This window comes from Dermacentor albipictus, unplaced genomic scaffold, assembly GCF_038994185.2.
Source record: "Dermacentor albipictus isolate Rhodes 1998 colony unplaced genomic scaffold, USDA_Dalb.pri_finalv2 scaffold_18, whole genome shotgun sequence".
In the NCBI taxonomy this organism is placed as follows: domain Eukaryota; kingdom Metazoa; phylum Arthropoda; class Arachnida; order Ixodida; family Ixodidae; genus Dermacentor; species Dermacentor albipictus.
Window position 1 is genome coordinate 3,277,308 of NW_027225572.1, and position 22,272 is coordinate 3,299,579.

Below are 22,272 nucleotides of genomic sequence, written 5' to 3' on the forward strand. Positions count from 1 at the left end.
AGGCGTCCACTTTGAGTAAGACAGTTGCATTGTCCATAGCAAGGATTGTGAAAAACAAACAAACTAGCAAAAAGAAACATTACACTTTATAAATGACATGAAGCTTTTTTTTTTGTCGGTGGTTTTCCCAGGCTCCACTTTCTTTTATGCGGCCACTCCATATACAAGGGTGCGGTGAATCTGTGGAAAATAGTAACAGCGCAGGCCAAGAGCCAACAGTGCTGTTTTCGTTGATAGCTCATACTGTGAGAACTGATAAACTGATAGGTTGATGGGCGAAATGTTTAATTTGGGGGCTTTCAATATAATGACCTCTCAAAATAAAAAACAGTATGTCACGGTCCCCTGAAGTTTATTATGTTGAGATTTCACTGCACTACCGCCCCGTGTTTTGATTGCCTTGGGCAAGGTGAAACTTTGCAGTGGCAGTCAGAGTGATGTGTGCTAGTTGAGATACAGTCCTCACTCTGGAGTCTTGTTAGCACAGAAGCCTCTTTGTTCGATTGGTGCACGTGTCATGGTGCTTGTGTTGTCTTCTCTGGTTGCGCAACTCAGCCGTGCATGGCTGTAAGTGCGGCTGAGCACATATGCAGGTGCACACTCTGCTTTTAGAGGTTATCTGCTGCATATGCAGGCCGTGGCACCATGTAAGCGTGTTACCGTGTGTTTAGTACTGGAAGTTGCGTAATCTCGAGTTTCGTTGACCCGTTGGAGTGAGAGGAAAACGAAGCATTCGCTCCCCACTGCCGGTGCTTTTCCTGACAGTGTCGCCCACACTACGCTATCACTACGCACTGTTTAAGTCAGGTGATGCGATGATCTAGCCTAACAGAATTGCTTTTTTAAAGTTTTTCTTCTTTCATGTCATTTACTTTTATGTCAACACACAAGGTCTCTCACCTTTACCACAAGCTCTGTCATACTTCGCGTGGTACTTAATTGTCTCTCATTGCAGCTCTAAGTGCCTAAATCATCATCAAGCTGTTTACCGAACGCCAGCACACTCCTCATCGCTCTTCACCTCGTTCTTCTTCCAAACAGCACGAGACTGGAACGCATTATACCCGTCAATGCCAGAGATTGCATCGTAAACATGGAATTCAAGCTCACCATTGATCATCTCAAGTAATTTTGCCCACACCTCATGTAATAGCCTCTTCTGGGGCATTTGACAAAATAAAGAAATAAATACAGTCAAACCTCCATATAACGAACCTCAATTTAACGAAACTTGCGATGAAACAAACAATTTTCTTTTCTCAATCTTAGTTGCTTTGAAAACCGTGGATTTCTTTCTGTATATAACAAATAATTTTGCAACCCAATTTTGATTTAACAAAGTTTTCGGGCATCTCAAGCATGTACTTCGAGCCTGTATGGCTAGTAAATCTAGCAAAAAGTTCTAAAATTGTCGGCCGAGGCAGCAGTTTTTTCAAGCGTCCTTCTGCATGGAAAGTGTGAGCGGTAAAACCACCATCAAAGCACACACGTTGGGATGCGGTAGGCAAGAAACACCACTGTGCCATTTGTCATGTTGGCAAACAACTTGAAGAGGCCACAGGTTGCACAGCAGCTCGGAAAAACACGAGAGCTGACGATTCATTCTGCGCAAGGGGGCTGGGAAGGGACAGCACGCTATGGTTCCCGCATGTCTAGTGCTGGCAGTCGCTTAATTGCAAGTTTCAAGACACGGTGCGAAGCGCTTGCTCATATTCCAACTTTGTGGTCATCGAATGGGATCTCTAAATGTTTGCCTGAGTGCACATGACACCAATAAAACTACAAACCTTATTTCGTCTAGTTGTCTCTCTATTGCCATTAATACTCCGCCTTTCTGGCGAAACTGCGACTTTTCTTTTTTTGTTCTTTCCTTCTTTTTATTTTTTTGCTCAGGATGAGTATCTGTATCTTTTTACACATCTGTTTTTAATTTGTGGCCGCTGGCTGTTGGCACTAAGCGTGGTTAGCCATAGTGCCACGCAACACAGCACAATCAAATCTTGGACGGCGTGCATCAAGGCATTGCTCTCGGCGGAATCTGCACTGGCACTCGTAACCGTGCTATTATGGCCCAACGTTCTTGCGATTTGTTTATAAGTGCTTACGAACAAGATACTATCTACCAGGAATTTGTGAAGTTGTTTTTAATGCTGAATCTCTAAAACCTCGAATTAACTAAATTAACGAATTAAAGCAGTTTTTCACTGCAAGTACAACTTGGCAATATTGAGGTAGGACTGTAGTTTTGTCCAAATGCACTCTTCTGACCTGCCTTCCAGACAGTGAATGTAGCTCATATGCCATGATAATGAGGCCTAACTGAATTTCTTTTCTTCATCATATCAAGCGGTGCTCATGATAGATGCGCCACTAGGCCAACACCAAGGTCGGAGATGACTCGACAGGCAGGGCTGCTTTTGTCAACCACAGCACAGGACAAGCAGGATGTCACCTTGTGTGCTGCACTCTTGGTGTCAGTCTTCTCGTGCAGGCCAGTGAAGACAGAGGCTCCACACTTCACGTGACACACTCAATTCTAACATGCTTTCATCTGTAATGCACCCAGTTTTCATGATCTGACTTAATTGACTTTCAAAACTATGTTCTTTGCATTTGTGCAACTCATGTGTGAGTGTGGTGTATTTTTTCATGTGAATTTATTGCTTGATGGGCAACATTAAGAGGAAGCGTTACCTTTATCTAAATACACAGGAATGGAGAAATTATTTTGTTCAGTCGCCATGGTACCAAATTCAGTAAGGTTTGTTTCGTTCAGAAGAAAAGTTTAAGATTTACCACCTGTAGGAAGCAGACTTTTTGTTTAAGCCATCAATTTTTTTTTCGAAAAAGATAGAATATTGTAAAATTTTAACAAACTAAGATATCAAGTTTACAACTGTATATGACTCTGAGATAAAAACAATATCACAATTCTGCAAGCTGCACCTGTTCAGACATCTAATCAGAGAACATTGGTTCTGGAATATACTACACGTAGATTTTCAAGTAGGACTCTTGCGAAATGCTCATAAATGTTGCAGCAATGTCATGCAAGCTCTAAACTTCTATCACATTTGTCTGTTTCAGATGCTCATAACAGGTGCTGCTTACATAACTGCGATATCTGTTTTTGGTGCAGAGTTGGAAGCGCAGAGTTTGTGCTTTTTTCGTAATTTTTTTACAAAAAGCATGAGGCCCTAAATAAAAATTATGATTGCTGCACTTTATAGAATGTGGGTTTCTCTCTAAAATGCGACAAATTTCATTGAATTTGGCTGAGTGGTTATCTAATGAGAACATTTCTGCATTTGTCATGTCTGTACTTGAATAGGGAAATGGCCCTGATACGAAGCTTTCTCATACTAATCCAGAGTCACTATGGCATCTGTTTTAGCCTTGCTTTGAGACATTGCATTCCAATTAAATAACAATTGCCTGTGTATGCCTTTTTATGGCTGCATATCGCCAAAGACTTGCTGTTCTTGGCACCTGTTCATTCTGTAAGCATTGTGCATTCATAGGCACCTGTATGCATCTGTGCAACACTGCAGTTATATGGCCAACTGCCGAATCTTGCGCCATAACCATCCGGCATGACAGGGCATAAAGTATGCGGAAAGATCACAGAAAGTCGGAGTTACTTCGCAAGGCAAGACTGCTGTTGCCTGGATGATTTTGTTCTGTCAATTCATTTAAGTTCGCTGTACACTGTATGGGGAGCATTCCTAACATTAATAATTATGTGAACCACAGGAACACCAAGTTGACAGTGCTAGCATAGATATGCTGTTTGCTGCTGTTTTCGAAATACAAGCGCACATGACACCACTCTCCAAAGGGGCATTATGCATGCTTAATGCCATGTACAAATCCGGTATACTCGACTTTTGTTAATTCGACCCTGATGAGGCCAACGTAATTGACCAAATAATTCAGTGAGTAAGATTAAACACAATGCAGAAAAAGTGCCCATACACACCACTGATTCATGTGGCAGTATTTGCCCCCGATTTTAACACTCCCCCGAAACAAACGCACAACCACATTGTATGTGTCTAAGAAAAGTAATGTATAAATGGCATTAAAGCTCCAAACAAACTGGAAATCTTACACGCACCCAATCATCGAGCAAGAAAAATGAGTAATATGTGTTGCACAATAGCGACCAGTTTCCGAAAGTCAGCTGCGCCGCAATACACCAGTCTTCTGTGGTAAAGCATATGAATATGTTGGTTTTAGTTTTGTATTCGATTGCATCACGCAGGCAACATTTCGCTCAATTTTGCTTTAAAAAAAGTCCCGCGCTGGAATTGGGTAAACAGTGTAGCCCAACATGGTGAGCTGCGGTTATTGCTTGAAAATCTTTTGATGGGAGATGATGTTCACTGTCCCCTAAGCTCTGCAGAGAGAGAGAGACGCTCCCACTGAAGGTGTCATCATAGGGATCTGGCACGTACGTGCTGGTTGGCCAAGTTCAAATTATCTGGCAAAGGCCAATTTTGGGGTCCAAATAACGAAAAAGTTTGCACCCATAGAAATGCATGGACGCCAGGTGGGACCTGTGGTTGGGAACAAATTAATTGAAAAATCAAATTAACGGAAGTCTACTATACACTAGTTGAGCAACAGCTTAGTAGTTGTCTACATTTGATTCCTTTTGTCTATATCTGTGTGCAAGGCCACAAAAATGGCTTTTGTTGCTTTGGGGACCTCCAAGCCATTTACCGTGAGGCAACGAAGCATGCTGAGCCTTGTGTGGTGAGACTAGAGCTCTGAAAGAGAAGGATGGTGGTCTGTTTGACCGAAGGGCAAGTATTTACTGGCTCTGATCTGCACCAAATATAATGCGCACATAATCTAGCACCAAGATGTAACGTGAGCCCAATTCCTATAACAAGAAAAAAAATATAATTGCACCCAATTTTTGCAGTAAGGAAAAGAAATGAAACCTGCAGAACTTGCTTTCATATAATGGAAATTTATACTTGCACTTAATGTCCATTGTCGTCTCTGTTGGAAAACTTTCCATGAACCACATGTTGTCTTCTGTGTTTCCACCTGATTTGATAATGTGTGATTCTCTAGCAACTCGACAATTGTTGCAAGGGTTTGCTGGTGGCCCTAGCTCTGACCAACCACTTTGCCAATTTGTGCATTGGTGCATGGGAGTCTTTGCCAAAAACATACAGTGTGGCTTTATTGCCATTGGCTTTAGCGAATCAAGCAACTTTCTTTTTTATCAGATTTTATAAAGGAGTGCACCATCATTGCCACCACCAAGCTATCACGACGCACATTCTATAATTATCTTGAGATGTTGACTGCATTGGCATGGTATGGAGGTGCTGTTGTTGTAATGCACACATTTTGTGTACCACTTCTCTTTGAGATGTGTAGCCTTTCTGCCGCAGTCTCCCCGTGCTCACTGGTCTCCCTGGTGGTGGAAAGGGTTCCTATTACACGTCTACAGTGCTACTCCACTGGGACCTGGAAACCGGTGAGGAGTGTGCCCAGCTGCTGGGTCGGGTCACTGAACCCACTCCTTCTTTGCAGGGCTCCACCGTGTGGCAGCTGTGGGCAGCCTCAGTGAGCCAGGGTAGGCGCACTTTTGGTCGTCGGGTTGAGAGACGGGTTCTACTCTCAGCTGTGGTGTGTGTGTGTGTGGGGGGGGGGGGGGGGGGTATGCAAAAACGCTCGGGCAGGTGCTATGAACCGCAGGTAGTCAAAATTATTTCAGTGTGCTCCACTATGTTGCATAACCCACTATACTGTTTCAGCAAGTTAAACTACTCAACCTAATTTCAATTTTGGTCAAGCCGTGAGCCTCCCACCAAGAGGGGCTGTGCCAGGAAGTGGAGGTCTTTCTCGGGTCTTGTCGGGCAACCTATGTTCTATCGTAATGGATTAGTGCTTAATAACAAAAGCGTGCCAAACAGCTGTCTCTTGCAATGCAAGAATACTTTTTTTAACATGAGCATTCGCACTGTTGTGTAATCAAACTTCAACATAACGACCACATACTATACATAATGAAGCACAGTTATACCTCAATATAACCAAGTTAGTAAAATTGTCACTTTATTTTGTTGCATTAAAATGTTGTTATATTGAAATTTCACCTTATATGCAAGTAATTCAGTCACTGACTGATTTGTCTTTCACTGAAGCGGCTGTAAATATTTACAGATTATCGGGTGATCAAAAAAAAACTAATTTCAGTGACAAAAGAATTTCATTTTGCTGTCAACAAAACATGTCAACGATATCTTCACGTCGGCGGTAGGAAACTAAGCCTGCGAAACTTTTGCGTCCACTCTGCTACTGCGGCTGATAGTGTCACCTGCTGTGGGACGATGTTATGAGTGGACACATTTTTACACAGGCCAACCAATGCAGCATCAAAACCTGTCAGATGCTGCAAAAAAATCTTCAGTTTAAAATCATATGAAATCGAGGTGATGGGTGCAAACCCATTGCTCGCGGTGCCATGTTGTAGATTTGCGGCATTACACATATGTCTGAGAAATCAAGCATGCTCCGGTATGGCATTTGAAATTTAAGTAGCCATATGCATTGTTTCTAGTATTGGATCTATGAGTAAAATGAATTGCAGTTTCACCTGAAAGGTGAACCATCGATAACAATAGCAAAGTATTAGACATCTAATGAAGTTTTATCATTCTATTGGCCATACAGAACAGAATATTCAGTGCCTGTAAGGGGCTGCCATGTTATTATTATAATGATGATGATGGCATTAGGACTGCCTGGGGACTGCAGGAATGGCATGGGCGACTACAGGCCACAAGGAGTTTGCAGTTGTCAGTCACCTCCAGTGGCAGGTTCCGAAGGCATTGCAGCTGCTTTGTCGTCTGGATGTAACACTAACGCTAACATAATCCTAATCCATAAGAAAGAGGACGCCAAAGACTTGAAAAATTATAGACCGATCAGCTTACTGTCCGTTGCCTACAAACTATTTACTGAGGTAATCGCAAATAGAATCAGGAACACCTTAGACTTCTGTCAACCAAAGGACCAGGCAGGATTCCGTAAAGGCTACTCAACAATAGATCATATTCACACTATCAATCAGGTGATAGAGAAATGTGCGGAATATAACCAACCCTTATATATAGCTTTCATTGATTACGAGAAAGCGTTTGATTCTGTCGAAACCTCAGCAGTCATGGAGGCATTACGGAATCAGGGTGTAGACGAGCCGTACGTAAAAATACTGAAAGATATCTATAGCGGCTCCACAGCCACCGTAGTCCTCCATAAAGAAAGCAACAAAGTCCCAATAAAGAAAGGCGTCAGACAGGGAGATACGATCTCTCCAATGCTATTCACAGCGTGTTTACAGGAGGTATTCAGAGACCTGGATTGGGAAGAATTGGGGATAAAAGTTAATGGAGAATACCTTAGTAACTTGCGATTCGCTGATGATATTGCCTTGCTTAGTAACTCAGGGGACCAATTGCAATGCATGCTCACTGACCTGGAGAGGCAAAGCAGAAGAGTGGGTTTAAAAATTAATCTGCAGAAAACTGAAGTAATGTTTAACAGTCTCGGAAGAGAACAGCAATTTACAATAGGCAGCGAGACATTGGAAGTAGTAAGGGAATACATCACTTAGGGCAGGTAGTGACGGCAGATCCGGATCATGAGACAGAAATAATCAGAAGAATAAGAATGGGCTGGGGTGTGTTTGGCAGGCATTCTCAGATCATGAACAGCAGGTTGCCATTATCCCTCAAGAGGAAAGTGTATAATAGCTGCGTCTTACCAGTACTCACCTACGGGGCAGAAACCTGGAGGCTTACGAAAAGGGTTCTACTCAAATTGAGGACGACGCAACGAGCTATGGAAAGAAGAATGATAGGTGTAACGTTAAGGGATAAGAAAAGAGCAGATTGGGTCAGGGAACAAACGCGAGTTAATGACATCTTAGTTGAAATCAAGAGAAAGAAATGGGCATGGGCAGGGCATGTAATGAGGAGGGAGGATAACCGATGGTCATTAAGGGTTACGAACTGGATCCCAAGGGAAGGGAAGCGTAGCAGGGGGCGGCAGAAAGTTAGTTGGGCTGATGAGATTAAGAAGTTTGCAGGGACGGCATGGCCACAATTAGTACATGACCGGGGTTGTTGGAGAAGTATGGGAGAGGCCTTTGCCCTGCAGTGGGCGTAACCAGGCTGATGATGATGATAATGATGTCGTCTGGAGGCCAGTTAGGGTGTCTTCTTGAATGCGATCGCATGTCAGATGAGAGAATTATACCATGTAGATGATTTAGTGAGAGCACCGCGCAGATCTTGCACCACAGTTGCACCATTGTGCAGTTGGCCAACCTTTTTTTTTGTTTTTCTATGAGATCTGTATATTTACAATATATGCTTTTCTGGCCTTATCCAGGAGGTGTCCAAGAGGGACTAGTGTATAATACTCTGTTATATTTAAATGGCAAGTAACATGTTTGTGCCATGCGCCATACGTTGTGCTGTATTTTGACCCTGCTTTGTCATCTTAATCGTGGCATGCTCTTGTATGCCACAATTGAGATGATTGCGACAAAGCAACTTTTTGTTTCTGCACACTGCATGTAGCCGCAGAAAAAGCTGAGTGCCTGCGTTAGACGTAGACACGAAGCCAACGTAGGCAGCATGCTCTGTATATCAATTAGTAGGCCAGTGCAGTGTGCACAAGATAGAAGCATTACATTTTATATCGCATGTGCTGCCAGTTACAGGTTTATTTTTTCTTTCTGTTGCAGCCAATATAGAGAACATGCAGTAATTTACATATCCATGTATGACATCACTGAAGGACGCACTGCCTTTGTTAGCTAGGACTAACTGAACATGCTTTTCATGTAGCCAAATGGGAGCATCACAGAATTATACCAATTCAAGCACCTCGACATTGTGCGAAAGAAAAAAAAAATCTCATGAGACATTGATGCGTGCATAGCCTGGCTAATGTGCGAGCCAGTCTTAAGCTGCTTTCTCTCTTTGCAATCATGAGTACTCGAATGTGACCGATTCAAGTGCATAAAAAACGTAGGACATGGAAACCGCCCAGTTTCGTGCCTGACAGCCATAACAGAACCATAACATAATGCGTAATGCCATAACAGAACAATTGCTGTGCTAGTTATGAAGTCAGCAGATGTCCCAATCACCTTCTGCTCACCTGTCTTTGGTGTCTAAAATGCAGTTTCAATGCGAATAGCGGTAAGGGCCCCCTGTCATAGAAAAATCCAGCATCGGCGTCCCGTCCCTCGTGTTATCATCGTTTTGGCAAAAATTTCAAACCACGCATACCTAACTATGCAGGCCTTCCATGTAGTGCAAGGAAGTTACTGAACTAATTTAATTTCTCAAGGTAAAATACATTAGAAAAATTGTAAAGTATGACTTACACACAACCTACACACATGATAGCATCGGATGTAATTTGAATATACGAGAAAACATAATTCTGTTGCACAGAAACTCAAAACATGAAACCCCTTTTCCAGTGTTTCTACAATTTGTGCACGCTGGCGCGCACAAATCTCAAAGGCCATAAAGCAGCGCGCCCGCTTCCTTGCGGATAATACTCGCCTCCGCTGCATTGTAGCCCAAGCAACAACGTGCGTTTCTACCAGAAAGCCCACATTCGTGCATAGCGTTCGCCGCCAGCGTTTCTCGGTAAACATTGCAGTTACATAAGCTACAGTTGCCGGGAAGCGTGAGAAGTAGTCAGGAATCTTTGAATGCTATCACGTTCCACTCTTAAAGGTGCAGCTTAAGTGTCCTTTACATTTTTAGGTATGGGTTCACCTCTGTGGGCTTTCTGTCGAAAAAGTGAACCGAGCAGACCCAAAATAAAGATGCTGAAAGGCTGTCAACACCACTGTTATCACAGGCCCACACCATAGGGAGCCAGTACACACATTATCATGTAAGTTACGACATCAACACTGATAGCCACCCGAGCAAACTTGCCGGGCCTAAAGTATTTTTCTGTTTAAAGTCACTATGAGCAGACTTAGTAAGAACATGTCTAAAAACACCACAGCCATTTTCTCCCGTCTTCTGCAGTGCCCGACAGAACGCAGCACCTGGTGTCGGAAGTAGCGGCGATGCTGACACACTTACTGTGAGGCCATAAAAAGTCTGTTCTATAAATTGCACTAAACATGAGCAGGTCTCGCTCGATGACAACAAAGTAGGGCTGTTCAAATACTCAAGTATCAACTAATCAAATCGAATAGTGAATGTTGGAATAATTCTATTTGTGAATCAAATATATACTATTTGATTTTCAGAATATTTGGTATATTCTATGTGCGCACCCTGGCTGCTTAGTGGTTATAATGTTGGGCTGCTAAGCACGAGGTTGCGGGATCGAATCCCAGCTACGGCAGCTGCATTTCAATGGGGGCAAAATGTGAAAACACCCATGTACGTAGATTTAGGTGCAGGTTAAAGAACGCCAGGTGGTCCAAATTTCTGGAGTACCCCACTACGGCACGCCTCATGATCAGATTGTGGTTTTGGCGGTTAAAACCCCATAATTTAATTTTTAGCATATTCATTGTATAGACCCCCGCAGGGCCACAAGTCATGTGCACCATGTGCTTGATGCCGTGTAAGCGAGTGCCTCACTTGCTTGTTTTCAGCGCATCAGGAGTTCCGAGCACATCTTGGACGCTTGCACCTTGCCGCATGCACTCCCCGATGTTGGCAAAATGCATTGATCGCAAAGGCAGTGCCAAAATGCTGCAATTCTCAAAACGGCGCCACGTCAGCCAGGAGTGCCTCTGTCGGTACAAGGTTCATTCATATCAACCAGACAGATCGAAACTATAATGTGGCTCGGAAAGAGCAACAAAAGCAACATGAAAGCATGTGCGAAGATCAAGCTGATTAGCCACTGGAAGGCTCTCAGCAATGAAATTAACGCTGCTCCAACATCTGTCAATATAACCTGTACGTGTGATCATAGGACCAATCACTGATGAGCCACCCATATGAACATGTTAACGTTAAACATTCCGCAATGACTTGCAGCTCGTTACCACATCGGTCAGCTGTGAATTTTCATCATGGCAACACTGCCTATGCCATTAGGCTTAATCAGCACTGCTTCGTCGAGCGTCAGCGACTAAAGTTGCAGTTTGGTGCCAAATAAGTTGTCATCAAGTGTTGCGTACCAAGTATGCCTGTACTGCTCGCTCATTTTTTTTTTTTTTTCCAGTTTTGTCGTGTGGCACCAGAGTTACTCTCGAGTAGTGTTCTTGCATGATTTATGTGAACCATCATCAAGGGTAAGACAGAATTCAGCATGTGCGCCAATTCGGTGTGCGCACAATTGTGGGTGGTCATGGCTGTTGTGAATCGAAGTAAATGTCCATCATAGAAACATAGGAAACATGCTTGTAAATTATACTAATAAAAAGAATGTTTTATTTCAAGGTGCACATGTATATAATGTGAGGAGATAAGTGCGAAACATGTCACAGAGTGTTAGCATAAGTTAAAAAAGAAGTGTCGAGACAGAAAAGTAGCAATGATCAGAGAACCTTGGGAGGCCAGCTAGGTAACTTTGTTTGCCCTTGGTTTGCTCATTCACAGGTGGACGCCTGTTTTTGTGCCCTCTGAAACATGGCACTTATGCATGCTGCGCTTGCTGTATCTTTTACGTTTCTTTCCTTTGAATACCAAAGTATTCATCGGCATACGAGGCACAGAAAGGGCTGTAATTTATGCATGAAGGAGGAGGCAGGCTTCACTCTCTTGATTTGAACTTGAGGCTAGACAATAGTCAGAGGTGCTGTCCTTGCAATGACAGAAGGAACTTTTGCACTTTGATGCAAGTCACTAGGCAGTTATAAAAAGAGGCGTCACCCTAGCATGCATCAAACAGGCATTTGAGAAAGCAATTCACTGTAGGCTGGTACCATAATTGAGAGCAGACAAGCATGTAGCAAGCAACTGCCCACACCCAGTGGAGATACGTAGGCGAGCAGTTCCAGCAGCTAAACCCTTTCGTAGGCTGTCCCTTCGATTTTCGGAGTGTCTCGCTAGTATAGCACACGTGGTTGTTTCTTGTGTCCCTTTCTTTTTGCAATGAAATATGTCTGCCCTCAAGCGGCGAAGACGTGCGTTTCTTTCCTCCGACAACAAGAAAACTAAGGAAACTGCAGTGAGATGCTACTTCAGACAACATTACTAGACTAGCTTCAGTTTTAAAACTCGGTGCCGTTGCGCGGAACCGCCACGCGCCCGTGCCTTCGTGGCGCTGCAGTCGCGCCCGGCTTCACTTCCTCAGTAGCTGTAGCCGGCTACGCGGGCGGGCCGGACTAAGCACGCGGTGCAGCGTTGGTGTATTCTGTGGTTCGTTGTTGACAGCGAATTTCAGCAAGCATGTCATCCGTGGAACTGTAGCCTTCGCCGTGTTTCTTAAGAATATCAGCAGACGATGACCACGTGCTGCGTACCCGGCTGTATAGGCCGCTATCGGAACGATGTCAACAGTTCGGCGCACCACTTTTTCTGTGCTCCCAGCAATGCCACCCTTTGCTCGGCGTGAAACAGAGCGATTCCTCGTGCCAACCGGGAACTCTGCGAAATCAATGGCACGCGCTCGTGCCACTGCTCCCGCGTTCGTCGTCGTCTTCCACAGCTGGCTGCTAGGCCGTTCATCTTTCCAGCGTAGAATTTCACTTCACTTCTGTCGTTGTAATGGGGAGGCCGCGTTTACGGGGGTATGAGCCATTGCTTAAGGGAGTATGAGCTACTCATGGTCTTACGTAACGGAAAGATTTAATTTTGAAGAAATTTAATTTCGAAAAATCACAAGCGGCAAATCGCAGGTGAAGGCTGCTAACCACGCCACCAAGGAAACTTGAGACATCGAACGCAAGCGACAATTGCGGGCTGCGGGCAAACCGTCAGGGACGTCGTTCTCTCTCGCAGCCGATTGTGTGTGTAACCTCATAACTGAGAAATAATTTAATGAATCCTCGGGATTAACCCAGTGATACACACAGGGGCCGCACGTTTCAGCTTCGCAGATTAAGCATCTTCACGGAATGAAAAATCCGACTTTCATTTGTTTTGTTTTATTTTTTTGTGGCTTGTGTGTACAAAGACCGAACTCTTCTTCCTTTTTGTAGCGCTTCTTTGGCGTGGTGAGAAGCTTCGGTGGGGATGAAGATCATCCTACAATCATGCACTTTGGCCAGATATTCAGGCTCGTGAGCCTAAACTGCGTGAAACGTTAAGATGACAGGAAGAAACACACGACATTTAGAAATGCAGCTTCTGCGCTTCGCTGTATGTGTTTCTTCCTTTGGTGCAGTTTACCCTTCTTTCAGTATTAACGAACTGGCGCGATAAATCTTATTGCTGTAGGTGGATACCGCTTTCTCGTGGTATCACTAATTCGGACAAGGGAGAACGCTTGCGAGCGTGAAACACACGCAAACTGCCCGTCCGCACGAGCTCAAGGCTGTGACGAGGCATCTGCAGTAGAGCCCGATGGAACAGCATTGCCCTCTGGCGGCTGTCACAGAAGTGGCAACACAGCGGCTGTAAGCGCGCGGGCAGGGAGTTTTACAACTGAAGCTTGTCAAGTAACGTTGACTTTAGATGTGTGAGAAGAATTGCCCACTTGATCACGTTACCGCAAGCTCGCTTCCTCCCTCTTTTTCCCTTTGCTCACGTGGGAAGGTGGCACTCGTGAAGCCAACATCTTTCTCGTCTCTCTCTGGCGCGCTTCCACTTGCACCTAAAGCACACAGTGCACGGGGCGCGATAGGGTCTTATCGCACTTGCACTTCATACGGAACATGATGAGGCTCCACTTCAGTAGTTGCTCTTGTCGCACAGCTGGCTAATTGAGAGGTGCATTTGCAAACAGCCACTTGTGATTCAATCCTTTGACCATCTGCGTCCGCGGAATTTTCCGTTTATTGTCTCGCTATTATTTCGCGGTGGCAGTGAAATTTCGTTATATTGAAATCGCATACAAACACGCTTCATTATATTGAAGATTTAAATACACGGTGTTTTATTGACAAAAGGTTAAGAAAAGTTAAATACTTCATTATATCGAGAATTTCATTATATTGTCTCATAGGAGTGATGGCAAAGAACACAGTAGCAATACTGTGAATGATGAAACTAACTTTTATTGGGCAAACCTGTGCCCACAAAAACAGGCTACATATAAAGCACGATGATGGTGATGAACACAGTTCGCGCTCATCCAAAAAAGATAAGTCCACGTGTCAATGTCGAAGTTCATTATATCGAGGTTTAACTGTATAAGTAAAAAAGTCTGTTTCACCTGAAAGGGGCGAAGTTTTGGTAGTAATAGCAAAGTATAAACAACTACATGAAGGTTCGTAGTTTTATTGGTCATATAAATTGCAGTAAACATTCGCTTACTAATTAAATTGACAAGCAGTGTGTCACATGTGCACAGGCACACATGAACAGGTCTCACTAGATGGCTGCGAACACACGTCACTATGCTGGCATGATGAAGAGTGGGAAGTGAATGCTTCGTCTGCCTCTTATTTAAGTGTGTCTCTGAAGCTTGAGATTTGCAACCTCCGGCAGTAGGCATGCGGGAAGACTGTGCACATGAACTGACGAGCCATCTTGGCTCCCTTAATCTTTGCAACCATAATAGGGCAGGCAGACTGCATATGCGCTCGGCCATGAAGCCACGGCCGGCTAGAGGAGGAGACGCATGCTTATCTGCCCCCTCCACCTTGCATGCATTTGAATATGGAATGTATGAAACTACCCTCCTTCTCAGCTCACTCTCACAGCACATGTCACATGAGATGCAATAGAATCTTATCTCACTTGGACTTTATACGAAGCACGATGGCAAGAGAGTGTTGGGTTTAATTCTAGTACCGCTACTCATGTTTTTCACTGTTGTTGCCACTTGAGACAGGGATAATTGGCCACAGCAAAAATGCTAAATTGGGCACTGATGCAATGCGTGCTCAGAATACAGAACCATATGTGACGTAGAATGCTTTGATACGAATGCATGATACAGTGCAGCACGCACCGCCAGATTTCGGGGGCCATGACCAGGTGAATTCACCTCTACCTCTGAATGCACTGCTCCACCTTGCAAGCTGCTCTCTGTTGTGTGATTTGAGAGGTGCATTTGCAAGCAACCACATGTAATTAACTAGTATTCAACCATCTGCATCTGCAGCAGCTTTCATTGATTGCCTCGGAATTCCTTCATGCCAGCAGTGAAATTTCATATGTATTGAAATTGCATATAGATACACATTGTTATATTGAGGTTCAATATACATAGTGTTCTCTGAACAAGAAGTTATAAAAAGGTTATATTGAAATTTGTTATCTTGAGGCTTAACTGTGCTGCATAGAGCAGGCTTGACACCGTTTCAAGAGCTGTCAGCAACTTGGCTGCACACTAGAAACTGTGTGAATGCTCTGCTTATTTAGATAGGATAGAGGTACTCATTAGTGCAAATTAGTGAAATTTAGGGGGCATTAAATATAGGGGAAAAAAAAGACGGTTGTATAAGCAGAGTGTCCATGAACTGATGTGGGGATGGTTGCTGTGAAAAAAAGGTGCATGTGGTCGTGTATCCATGCTAGGGCAGATAAAGCTGCTGTGTTGGCCTCCTGAAGTTTTGTCTTTTCATTGTCACATCATGTTATCATATTTTTTATTGTTTCCTTGCTTCCTTTTTTTTACTTGTTATTATAATGCTCTTTCATGCTTCTCTCACCTATCTTCATATATATTGTTATGGATGAGATGGGTTTATTTACAAGATGATTGAGGGGGCGTAGAGACGAGATCACAGACAGTCAGGTATTTGCTACACCGCGTGCAGTTCTTCAATTTCTTCTTCTTCGCCATTGCCGCGCAGTGTAACATCTTCCTCCAGAGCTGATGAAGCTCGCCGAGCGAGTTAGGGAACCACATGATTGGTACTGCTTGGTTCGGGCGCCCTGTGATGGTAGTACTTCAGCCGGGCCACGTGAACCGAAGAAATGTGTTTCGTGACTGGCGATTATTGGAGGTCAGTTTTGCTATGACGTAGTTGACGTCACTTAATCGGTTGAGTGTCATGAATGGACCTCTATATGTTGAAATAAACTTGAAAAACAAGCCCTTCTTCCGTAGAGGTGTCCACAGTAAAACGTCATTGCCTGGAGCAAAAGTGGCAGGTATGTGCCAGGCATCGTAGCGTGCCTTGGTTGAAACATGCAAACACAATTGCACAGACACAATGTCTGTGCTATGGATGTGTCTTCGGTCAGTGTGAATGGCAAAATAGTGTCCAAGAAAATTTGGGGGCTGTGAGCATACAACAGATAGAAAGGCGCATACCCAGTTACTTTGTGCTTGGCTATATTATATGTGTACGTGACAAAGAGCAGCACGGCATCTCAATTCTTGTGATCAGCTGAGACGTACAGTGACAACATGTTGGTGAGCGTACGACTAATGCATTCGGTGAGGCAATTTTTTTTTTATAGTACGGCGTTGAATGGTGATAAGTAGAACTGCAAAAGCGTGGCAGGTCTTCAACAATGTCGGTGATGAAGTGCCGTCCACGGTCACTTATAACAACACGTGGAGCACCGTGGTGCAGGATGACAGAATGAAGCAGAAAGCACAACACATTGGTGGCAGTAGTGTAGGTAAGCGCCACAGTCTCAGTATAGCGCGTCAAGTAGTCAACACACACCCAGCGACGGCCGGTAGAGCTCTTGGGAAAGGGGCCAAGCAAGTCGATGCCAACTTTTTCAAATGTTGAAGTAGGTGGATTCACTGGTTGCAAAAAGCCTGCAGTAGGCGTCGCTGGCCTCTTATGACTGGCAATCTGGACAACTGGCAATGTACTGTCTTGTGCTCTTTCATAGCTCCAGCCAATAAAAGCACTGGCGTAATCGATGAAGCATGTGAGCAAAGACCAGGTGGGCCCACTGTGATGTCATGCATGGCGCGAAGAATCGCACAGGTGTTTGGGAACGACTAGGAGCAATGAAGCTTCATCAGCAAGTAATTATTTTTTAAAGCAGGCCATCACACAGTGTGAACAGCGTGGTCTTGCCTGAAGTGCGGGCAGCCTCCAATAGGGGTATCAGTGTAGGATAAACTCGGTAATGGTGGCAAGATAGTCATCGAAGTCGTCGTCGTTAGCATTGAAGTGTGGTGACAGGAGACAAGACAAGCAGTCGGCATCGGCATGACACCAACCGCTCTTGTAGGCGACCGAAAAGTTGTATTCTTGAAGATGTGGCCTGACAGCATTCAAAGGTATGCGAAAGATGCCGGAACTCCGTCGTGCAGACACGAACACGTTCATTATGCTAGGGCCAATTTTCGCTGTTACTTTGCAGTTGGCAAAGTACCGGCTGTTGAGAACAGCATACATCAAGTGTGCATTGGTGGTACTCCCGCACTGCGTCTCTTCCTCCACCTTGTGCTTGAAAGTGCACCAATTCTTCTTTAACGAGTTGACGTACCGAGGCAATGTTGTGGGAGGTGGAGATGTCCACATTTGTGACCATGGTCACGTTGTGAAGTGTGCCAAATTTTGGGAATACTCGTCGCGTCTTCAGCACCTCAAAAGCACAGCAGTGACATCTTAGATCAAATAGAGTACGCAGGTCTTCCTGTGATATTGGAAAATTGTAGACATATTCAGCCATGTCCTTCAGGAGATGCCCAACCTTATGTTCATCTGACGTGCCCATGTTCACAATTCTGCACAGTTTAAATTCTTCTTCAATATAAGTTATGCATGTTTACCTTGGCGACTGTACTCTTCGTGAAAGCATGTGCTCAGCTTTCTTTTTGAAAACGAGTCCCCGAAGCAGCCCTTGATTTCCTTAACGAACCTTTCCCACGTTATTCTGCTCTCGTTATTGTTGAAACAGAGAAGTGCGGTTCTGGTGAGAAGGAAAGCAATGTTAGAAATTTGCGCCATTGAGTTCTACCCATTGTGACCATTTACCCTTTGATAATACTTCAGCCAGTCGTTGACATCCTCATAAGCTTTGCCGGAAAAGGTGCGCAGCTCTTTTTCAGGGATCCAGCAGATGACTTGCCTTGGGCGCTCACTGTCTTCTTGCATGCTTGTGTCATGGCTGCCACCAGTTGCTTGTGGTTCATTCATTTCCGTGTCTTCAGGCGGTAGTCCGACCAAGCGATGGCTTTGTCAGAGGGTGTGTAGAAGGCGGTCGTCCAGAGCGATCTCCCAGCACCATCCACCAAAGTTGTTACAGATGAGATAGGTTTATTTACAAGATGATTGAGGGGGCTTAGAAACGAGATCACAGGCAGTCGGGCATTTTCCACACTGTACACAGTTCATCAATCTCTTCTTCGGCTTTGCCGTGCAGTATAACAATATGTACGTATATGCACGCCTTAAACAGGAATAAAACTCATGATAGTTTATGCTTTGTTTTTGTTATTAGTGTGGTTTCTGTATCTTTTCCTTGTGCTTTTTTTTTTTGCAATAGTATGAATGTACAAGCCCTATTCACTGCATTGCCGAAATTTTTCTGTTCACCACTGAACAACAGAAAGCTGAGCTAGTTGGTAAGGATTCATTATGCAAAAAAATAGGTGAGGCGTGCAGACAGGACACAAGAGTAGAGAAGTGGACAACACGAACGCCGACTATCATCTGAAGGGAGCACTGAGGCGAAAAAAGAAAGAAGACACAAAACTCATCTGCGCATTCCTGAGCTTGTGCAGATGAGTTTTGTGTCTTCTTTCTTTTTTCACCTCAGTGTTCCCTTCAGTTGATAGTCGGCGTTTGTGTTGTCCACTTCTCTACTCTTGTGTCCTGTCTGCACGCCTCACCTCTTTTTTTTTGCATAATCACCACTGAAGCGTAGTAGTGAATCAGTGGCATAAAATGCGCATTGCGAGCATCTATATGCAAAACATGAATACGTAGTGAGGGCGCAGGGACCAACTTGAGCACAGCAGTCACCAACACAAATAACATGCTATTGACTTTTGTGTGTGTACCATAGAGTGTCCAACAAAATTTACTAGAGGAAACTCTGCGACTATGTTGGTTGACACATGGATTTGTCTGACCTTGGGACGTTCTTGTGGCTTCATTTACTATGCTTTATCTGCATTTATCAGCCCAAATTTTCAAGTTGTTTAATTTTTCTAAACAGACAAATGCAATTAGTAGAGGTGGGTGAATATAAACTTTTTCGAACTTGAATGGAATATGAATTAGTCAAACACAGACACATATATTTACAGCAAGATTATTTATTTTGGTAAAATTAAGTGACGTGCTTACTCAAACTAGTTCAAAAGGACAGCTAACTATCAGAGACAAAGGATCAGATTTATACATAGGATCCCTGATTGTCACTTAAAAACTTCACAAATAACCTCCTAGCATATTTAGAGCCTGGTTGCAAACTAGCTTTCCAAAAACGCTAAATGAATGGTAGCCTAAAAATAAAAATAAAAATTGGGAAAAAAAAGCTTCTGAAGGACTTTTATGCGATAAACACATGTAAATGGGCCTGTTGCAAGAAAAACACCACTGGTTGTAGCATGAAAGATAAATCTGCTGCATAGGTAGACATTGAAAAACACTAAATGGTAGACTAGAAGCAGAAATCATGGTTGTCATGTCGGCTTTCGCTGCTGAGCTTAAAACAAAGCATTGCCCATTTTGTATGAGAATTACTCTGAAAACATTTGGCATTGTTTCATTTCTGATAATTTGCAATATTTTGTTTAGCAGACAGAGAACACTAGCAAGACTTTAACATTAGGTTGTTGCAAAATGTTTGGTTAGTTTCAGGTATTCGAAAATACCAACTAGTTCCTTTTCCAACGAAAATACTTAGTGTACTTAAAACTCTGGACAGGCCGCCATTGGAATCTGAACCTGGCAACGTTTAACGTTAGACATTATCTAGTGAGGTGAGTCTAGCAGTGCTGTTGGAGGAATTAGAGGGCAGTAAATGGGATATAATAGGGCTCATTGAAGTCAGGAGGACAAATGCAGCAGATACAGTGCTAAAAAGCGGGCACGTCCTGTGCTACCGGGGCTTAGCAGAGAGAAGAGAACTACGAGTCAGATTTCTCATAAGAATATAGCTGGTAACATACAGTAATTCTATAGCATTAACGAGAGGGTGGCAGGTCTTGTTGTGAAACTTAATAAGAGGTACAAATTGAAGGTGGTACAAGTCTATGCCCCTCCATGCAGTCATGATGACCAGGAAGTCGAATGCTTTTATGAAGACGTGGAATCGGCGATGGGTAAAGTCAAAACAAAATACACTATACTGATGGGCGACTTCAATGCCAGGGTAGGCAAGAAGCAGGCTGGAGACAAGTCAGTGGGGGAATATGGCATAGGCTCTAGGAATAGCAGAGGAGAGTTATTAGTAGAGTTTGCGGAACAGAATAATATGAGGATAATGAATACCTTCTTCCGCAAGCGGGATAGCCGAAAGTGGACGTGGAGGAGCCCGAATGGCGAGACTAGAAATGAAATAGACTTTATACTCTGGGCTAACCCTGGCATCACACAAGATGTGGACGTGCTCGGCAAGGTGCGCTGCAGTGACCATAGGATGGTAAGAACACGAATTAGCCTAGACTTGAGGAGGGAGCGGAAGAAACTGGTACATAAGAAGCCAATCAATGAGTTAGCGGTAAGAGGGAAAATAGAAGAATTCCGGATCAAGCAACAGAACAGGTATTCGGCTTTAACTCAGGAAAAGGTTGATTACAAGAACGGCGCCGAATAAAACAACACACGAAGAAGGGAAACACGAGACAGCATGTAGGCGCACTAACAACTGAGTGTTTTATTTCTTGACATAGCAATATATAGCTGCTGTCAAAAAACAAAAACTAAACAGGGCAGTCATCTGCATCGCACAAGGAAGCGAAGATACAGAATAACATTTCAAGAGTCACTCTCAAGATATGCCAGTTCCTTTGTCGAAAGCGAAACTGAGGCTTCACTGATACATTCAAGACCGCGCTTTTTTATCTCAAGCGCTTCCAATATCTCCCTAGTGAGTAATCACTAGGGAGATATTCCCTAGTGATTCAATATCTCCCTAGTGAGTAATCACTAGGGAGATATTGGAAGCGCTTGAGATAAAAAAGCGCGGTCTTGAATGTATCAGTGAAGCCTCAGTTTCGCTTTCGACAAAGGAACTGGCATATCTTGAGAGTGACTCTTGAAATGTTATTCTGTATCTTCGCTTCCTTGTGCGATGCAGATGACTGCCCTGTTTAGTCACTAGGGAGATATTGGAAGCGCTTGAGATAAAAAAGCGCGGTCTTGAATGTATCAGTGAAGCCTCAGTTTCGCTTTCGACAAAGGAACTGGCATATCTTGAGAGTGACTCTTGAAATGTTATTCTGTATCTTCGCTTCCTTGTGCGATGCAGATGACTGCCCTGTTTAGTTCTTGTTGTTTTTTTGACAGCAGCTATATATTGCTATGTCAAGAAATAAAACACTCAGTTGTTAGTGCGCCTACGTGCTGTCTCGTGTTTCCCTTCTTCGTGTGTTGTTTTATTCGGCGCCGTTCTTGTAATCATGCTTAACCAACTAGCCCACCAACACATGCTCAGTTCAGGAAAAGGACCTTAGTGTTGGAGATATGAACAACAATCTTATGGGCATCATTAAGGAGTGTGCAATAGAAGTCAGTGGTAACTCCGTTAGACAGGATGCCAGTAAGCTAACACAGGAGACGAAAGATCTGATCAAGAAACGCCAATGTATGAAAGCCTCTAACCCTACAGCTAGAATAGAACTGGCAAAACTTTCCAAGTTAATCAACAAGCGCAAGACAGCTGACATAATGAAGTATAATATGGATAGAATTGAACATGCTCTCAGGAACGGAGGAAGCCTAAAAGCAGTGAAGAAAAAACTAAGAATAGGCAAGAATCACATGTATGCATCAAGAGATAATGCCGGCAATATCATTACTAATATGGATGAGATAGTTCAAGTGGCTGAGGAGTTCTACAGAGATTTATACAGTACCAGTGGCACCCACGACGATAATGGAAGAGGGAATAGTCTAGAGGATTTTGAAATCCCACAAGTAACGCCGGAAGAAGTAAAAGAAGCCTTGGGAGCTATGCAAAGGGGGAAGGCAGCTGGGGAAGATCAGGTAACAGCATATTTGTTGAAGAATGGTGGGCAGATTCTTCTAGAAAAACTGGCCACGCTCTA

At 43.8% G+C, this 22,272-nt stretch overlaps 1 protein-coding gene and 1 long non-coding RNA gene across 16 annotated transcripts in view; one reads left to right on the forward strand and one right to left on the reverse strand.

Annotated features, from left to right (window-relative positions):
- Positions 1–20,668, reverse strand: part of LOC135920080 (uncharacterized) — a 32,084-nt gene extending 11,416 nt beyond the window's left edge. The window contains exon 1 of the long non-coding RNA XR_010570166.1: positions 20,495–20,668. This is a non-coding gene — a long non-coding RNA (uncharacterized lncRNA). The remainder of the gene's footprint in view (positions 1–20,494) is intronic.
- The window catches only part of LOC135920079 (uncharacterized), a 247,788-nt gene that overhangs the window by 205,637 nt on the left and 19,879 nt on the right, over positions 1–22,272 (forward strand). For 7 of the 15 annotated variants that reach the window (XM_065454127.2, XM_065454126.1, XM_065454125.1 and 4 more), the window contains 2 exons: positions 5,412–5,497; positions 5,554–5,596. The exons of 1 other annotated variant lie outside the window; for it this stretch is intronic. In XM_065454127.2, coding sequence (XP_065310199.1) covers positions 5,412–5,497; positions 5,554–5,596 — 129 coding nt within the window. Of the gene's footprint in view, positions 1–1,041; positions 1,155–5,397; positions 5,498–5,553; positions 5,597–22,272 lie in introns of those variants that run through there. 7 more of the 15 variants (XR_010570164.1, XR_010570165.1, XM_065454132.2 and 4 more) reach the window with 2 other exon arrangements.